Source organism: Tupaia chinensis, unplaced genomic scaffold, assembly GCF_000334495.1.
Source record: "Tupaia chinensis unplaced genomic scaffold, TupChi_1.0 Scaffold000112_1, whole genome shotgun sequence".
Classification (NCBI taxonomy): Eukaryota; Metazoa; Chordata; class Mammalia; order Scandentia; family Tupaiidae; genus Tupaia; species Tupaia belangeri.
The window spans coordinates 2,402,744-2,409,049 of NW_006159576.1; the positions used below are offsets into that span (position 1 = coordinate 2,402,744).

Genomic DNA, 6,306 nt, shown 5'->3' on the forward strand with positions numbered 1-6,306 from the left:
CTGTAGGGCACATGCACTTGCCAGAAAGACAGAGAGAGACAGAGAGACAGAAAGCGAGAAATCACCCCCCAGGGGGAATGGCCACGCCGCAATTCCTCCTCCTCCATTCTCCGTTTGGGGTTTTGGGCGTGCATGCACACACGCGCGGCATGAGTTTAAGCCACCGGGTCCGGTACTTGAACCGCGGTCGACTACGGCAACATAGCCATTACCCTAACTGCTGGCCCCCTCTCCTCCTTTTTATAAGCTAACACAGTCATGCCGATTATGCTCTAAATGAGAAGGAACCATACATTCATATTTATCAAGATAATGGGAGTCCCCTAAAACAGGATGAAGTTTGATTCAACATTTACTTAGTTTCTGTCCACTAGATGACCATGGCTTTAATTTTATGAAGCCTAGTGAGGGTTGCAAACCAACAGGCAATTATAACAGAGTGAGGAAAATGTAGGACAAGGGGATGCAAAGTGCTCTGGGACTTTGCATCCGGACTTGGGAGAGCGGAGAAAGTCTCCAGAAGTAGTTAGCTGAGTTCAAGGAGTCATCTAAATAGTCGATCCAAGTGAGAGTCAGCTTCTCCATGTAGATGTGAGGAGCAGTTATCTTACCAATGCAGTCATGTGAGCCACACGTTGGCCACAGTTCATCCAAACTCTAGGTTCTATATCAATCTTCATTCATTTTATTTCTAAATATATTCCACTTTCTTCTGTCTGATTTCATTATCTATACCAGTTTCCCAGCTATAAAACATTTCCATTCAGCCCAGGAAATCATTCTAAAGAGCCTATCTGGAGAAAGTGAGAAACACTGAACGCAGGAAAGGGAGGCACAAGGACAGCATGACCACAGAAGTAGACACCTGAGAAAAGCCCATGGCCAGTCACTGACCCTCCACTCCCCACCAACCTTGCAGAGGTGACCTAGTGCTAACAATCCTGCTCATGAAGTAAAGACCCTCACTCTGAACTTATCTTAGGCTTGACACATTTTTTTGAAATCTGAGTTTCATATCTGAAAATAGTTCATGCCACCAAAGCCAAAGCCCCTTCCCTAAGGGTTGGGTCCCTAACCTCTGTCTCCTTGAGTAGTCTTCCTAAAATGGTACATTTCCTGATTCCAAGAATACTGGTATTTTCATAACTCATTTCTACATATCATTGTCAATGTACAGACACAAGGCTGGGCTCAAACACAATTTTGACCATTTGCTCTTCCAAATCATTAGACATTCAAGCTACATAAATGGTTAGATAAAATTATATTTTTTTATTTTTAGTTGCCAAAAGATGCATATACTCAGCAGAAAGAGAGAGAGAGAAAACACAAACACCAATGGAACACGGTCATGCCACAATCCTTTTTCCTCCATTTCTCCGTCCCATCAGGAAATTAGGCGTACACATACACACACCCAAGATGCCAAGGCCAGGGGCCCAGCAGGCGGCATGGTGATTAAGGTGCTAGACTCCCACATAATCAAGCGTGGTTAGAGTTCTGGACCCGGTAGCTTGAAAATCACTCCAGGAACATGTGTACACGTGCCTCAACTCCCAAGACGAGAAGAGATTGTAGTAGGCCATCTCCTAGGGAGTGATTTCTCACTTTCCTTCTCACTGCCCCGCTCCTCTCCAGTAAGCACATGCACCCTATGGCAAAAACCTTAAAAAATAAAAAATAAAAAAGATGCCAGGGCCAGGATTCAAACCACAGTCAGTCATGTGGGATCTGTATCCCTATGTGTATATAGTCCTGACTCAGTTGGAATTACTTTTCAATGTTTTTTCCAATCCTGAGATTTTATGATTCTGTGACATAACTGGAGCCATTTTTCATTACAAATTAAAGGTGGTAAAATTATCCCAGCCTGAGATGCTATGATTAAGGAAAAATAGCTTAGGATTTCAATAATGTTTGGTTTTGCAAAGTTGCCAAGATAACCTCACTGTCAGTGGGCTAGGCTGTGGCTGCCGTACACGAGGAAATCGGGTCTGGGCCACACTTGGTTGTATGTTTTACAACCAAAGACAGAGGGTTTTACTTCAAAAGCACAGCTGAAGACAAAATTTAAGAAACAAACCAAAAAAGAATGACCTAAATGTTTTGTAGTATATGAGACTTCACATCTGAGGATGTATAATTATTTTGTTATACTTCCCAAAGTTGAATCTTAATTATGTTTGAAGATCTGAGTACTAGAAAATACAAAAACTGTACTCTGCACTTTAGGCATTCTGAAGGAGCATGACAGACATGTAAGAAGGCTCTGCTTACCCGCGTGTGCTACATGACATCATACGTATCTTAGGGGCACTACGCAGTCCGTATCCAAAATGAAGAGCTGATCAACAAGATGAACCTCTTCACAACAAATATCTTAATGTGATGCCCAAGTCATCACTCAAAACATAAGTAAGAAAAGAAAGCCAGACTCTCAGGTCCTGTACCAGGTGCCAAGAAAAGGCCACAGTAAGCATCCTTGGTCTTAGGAGCCAAGGTTCTCTTCCACTACCATGGAAACAGTCTTAGGATTTCAGGAAGTTCTTGACAGCAAAGAGTTACCATCTAGACTTGAGTCTGGCCTATAGCGTTTCCTAGCTGTGTGACCCTGGCAAGCAACTTAAACCCTCTGGGCATTGGATTCCTCATGTGGAAATGAAGAGATGATCATAATACCACCATCTCGTAGGGTTTCTGTCATCCTTCAATAATTCCCGTACGTCACTTCTATTTCTAGTTAACTCTAACTCTGGTTACTTTGAAGACTTCTGAAGGGTTACTGGAATGTAGGAAAACAAATGGGGGAAGCCACTCAGTCCTAAAGGGAAAGGTTTTGAAATTGCTATGGCTCAATTGGTTGAGTCACATTTAATTAACTCTGGAATTTTCAAGGACAAAAACAGAGCTTTCCAACAGGATACCTAACACAAGAAAACGAGCAGAACCAGAGCTGGAGAGTCCCTAAGAACTTGCTTTTGAGGAATAGGGTGGTGACAGGAAATCACACTTGGTTGAAATGGGGGTGGAGGGTTGAGATTACCCCATCAACTAGAACCAATCTTTTCACATTATCTTCCTTCTCAATGTTTCACATCTACTGTTAAATCCAAGTTCACCAACTCTAAACTCTGTAAAAGTTCGAGAACACTGGGAGAGAGGGGAGAGAAAAATAGTAGAATCCAGTGAACAGAATAGTGAGAATTACTATGATAAATAACTGTGAACCTCTAAATAAATGACAGTTCATTGTTGGAGGCCCACGAAGTGAACCCCTCCAGTTCTCCAAATGATGTTTCATTTGGCTAAAACTCAAACTGTCACCCAAACAACATCAGTCTTGTTAGAATGAAAGGAACAACCCAACTCTAGAAAATGTAATGGGCCTTTCCAGGTGACTGGTTCAGAACCTGTGAATCATTCTGAAATAGCCAGACAGGCCAAACCACACCAGCACCGCAGTTAAATAGATGTATATATACAACCAGTAAACGTGATGACCTGTCAGAGCTCTAGTTCTGCTTTCCTTATCAGATCCCTGGTGATGCACATAATTAACCCTGAAGTCATACTCTGAACGAGGTACCTCCTGCAGAAGTCCACCTCTAGTTTCCACTGGGAAGGCTCCTACCTTTCCAGACCACACCTGCAGATGTCACTAACAGTTTGCTGCAGTCCAGAGTGCTACTCTAGGCCGCCATGCAATAGCCGGAAAGGCCTGAGCTGCAGCGGCTGGGGAAGCCCGAAGCCACGAAGGCCTGTGTCAGCAGACCCACAGCGGAGGAAGTGATCGCTGGTGCTGTCCTGCCTTAACCTCCGGGAGCTCCAAGCCACTAGTCTTTCTATTTAATTTTTAAGATTTATTTATGTATTTCCACCATGAGCAAGAAAGACAGAGACAGAGAGACAGCACCCCCGATAGTACTGATCCACCTCCAGCCTCAGTCAGACCCAGACCATGGGCATGCACATGCATGGCATACTCCGGATATGAACCCAGCACCTTCCCATGTGGGTCAGCCTCACAGAGCATTGTGTTTTCCCCCATACCACAAGCAGCACCACCCCTTCAATCCCCAGGCTCCACTCCCCATTTTATCAGAAGGCCCTGGGCAGTTTTATTTCCTGTTGTCTTTCACAATCTACCTCTGAATGCCACTCAAAACATCCTGGATTTTCTGCAACTCAAAGCTAATAAAGATGGGATGCAAGTGCAAAATCGTCATTGCTCTGAAGTTGTCACCTGGAAAGCCTGCGTAGAGCTAGAATAAGGCTTGCTGACCTCCACTCAGAATAAGGTCCCTGCCCTCCACTCAGCCTACCCCATTCGCTTTCTAAAGGCTTTCTGCATCACCTCTCACTGCTCTCTCTGACAACTGCTTCTCTCTCCAGATCAAGAATTCCTTCGTTCTTCCACGTGTTCACGTCTACCTGTCACTGAGCTTTCCCTTCCTCACCTTCCCTTCACTTGGGATGCGCTGAAGGATCCACTAGGCAATAACTAAGAACTCACATGACCCCAGAAACATTTCAGAACCTTGGTGGGAAGAATCTTGCTTGTGGCAGCAGCGTTTTCCCTGAGGCCCAGCGCCCCACACTCCACACTTGGCATCCAGGCAATGAGCATGCATTTGCCTCCCACTAGGCTATTAAGGGACGTCACAGTGGGAAATCTGCCACTTCTCAGAGGAAGCGGACTTGGAATGGTCTGTCCCCTGAGCATTCTGGGCACCTGTAGAGGCCCAGGAGCAGGGGAGAGGCTGTCAGAATCAGTAGGTGGAGGGCAAGGAGGGAACAGGGTGCCAGCTGGGCAGAGTTGCTCATGCCGCTTGTCTAACGGAGTGAACTCTCTGGTCCTGTGTGTTATTTTCTGCCAGTCCACCCCAGATCTATTTGTCCAATGCCTCAACATGTTTCTAAGAGGTTCTGAATTACTAACAAACTCCAGGAAGATGCTTTGGGAAACGTTAAATACAAACACAGACCTATACAGCTAGGACAAATACTCGGTCATTAGTAGTTTCCTTTTTAAGGCCATGGGTGGGGGGAAGAGGCTGCCTCTGCTAAATAATAATGATATTCACAGGACGACAGACACTGCAATTCCAAAGTCCACACTCTCTGCAGCTTTACTCACCCCTAGCCATCTTGCTCCTTTATTGGCAGCCTGTTGAATCTGGACTCTTTTGAGGGTGACATGGTAAACAGCTCCTTCCTCTACCTCTTCACCCCAGTCCTGAATCGAGCTCTGCCAGGGATGGGATAAAGAGAAAGAAAAAGAGTATTTTTTTTTTTCCTCTCTGCTAACCACAATCTATCCCAGCTGCTCTGCTGCTTACAACAGCACTCGGGCAGGAGATGGGCTGCTCGGAATAAACATGGATCAGACCAACACAAGACACACTGCCATCCGGGCACGCTGAGATTCTCTTGGCCAGCAGCCCTTTCCGTGGTATCAGGATCCCCGGACTTGTCCATCTAGTTATTTTTTCCTAGACTCGCTTTCATATCTTAGTTTTTTAAAAAATCGTTTTTCTTCATAAAGAAACTGCAAATTTAGTCCTGATTAACTGTTCCCCCTTAAGTGAAAGGAAAAAATAACTCTTTTGTAGGAAAAGTCTGCACTGTCATAAGAAGCTTAGTCGTTTCAACAAACTAAGTTTTAAAACTCAGGCACAAACAAGTGTTTAAAATGCTAACAGTCTTCATTCCTTTGGAAGTGAAATGGCTCACAAGTCTTCTCTTATTGTTTGGAACCCAAAAAGTTAGCGTGGGTGGAAAAGTTTTTATTTCCGTAAAACAATCTGGCAAGTGCAGAAAAAGCGACACATCGCCAGGCAGCTTCAACTGAAATCTGTGCAGCGACCCCCTGGATCCACGTCCCCAGCTCAACTTTAGTGTGAAAGGGCCGCTGGGACAGAAGCGCTCCGCCGCGCACCCAGACTAACAGTACTTTTCCTCCAAAGTTCTCTCCTGATGGACAACTGCCCCAGACACACACCACAGGCATCGCGGAGAAAGCAGGGAGCGCTTAAAGGGAGAAGCCACGCAGAGAGGGGGACTACAAAGCAGAGTGAGGAAGCTTTAGCTCACAAGTATGGAATCGGATTGCTCCGTTCACTCCGAGGGAATCCAAAACACGCCCAGAGAAAGCGGGAGAAGATTCCCCACCAGAGAAGGCTCGGGAGAAGGCAGAGCTCTCGTTACCATTTTAGCTTGCCAAAGCAATTTCATTCTCAGTTTTCTCTCCGGTACGCGGACGCTGCATGATGCGTCCTGCTCCGAGGCCAGCGCCGAGTGTGCGCG

At 45.4% G+C, this 6,306-nt stretch overlaps 1 protein-coding gene across 1 annotated transcript in view; it reads right to left on the bottom strand.

Moving 5' to 3' along the window:
• The window catches only part of RGL1 (ral guanine nucleotide dissociation stimulator like 1), a 370,662-nt gene that overhangs the window by 160,653 nt on the left and 203,703 nt on the right, over window positions 1-6,306 (bottom strand). The window contains 1 exon segment of the mRNA XM_014586063.2: window positions 5,138-5,248. Within this exon segment, the coding sequence (XP_014441549.2) occupies window positions 5,138-5,248 (111 nt within the window).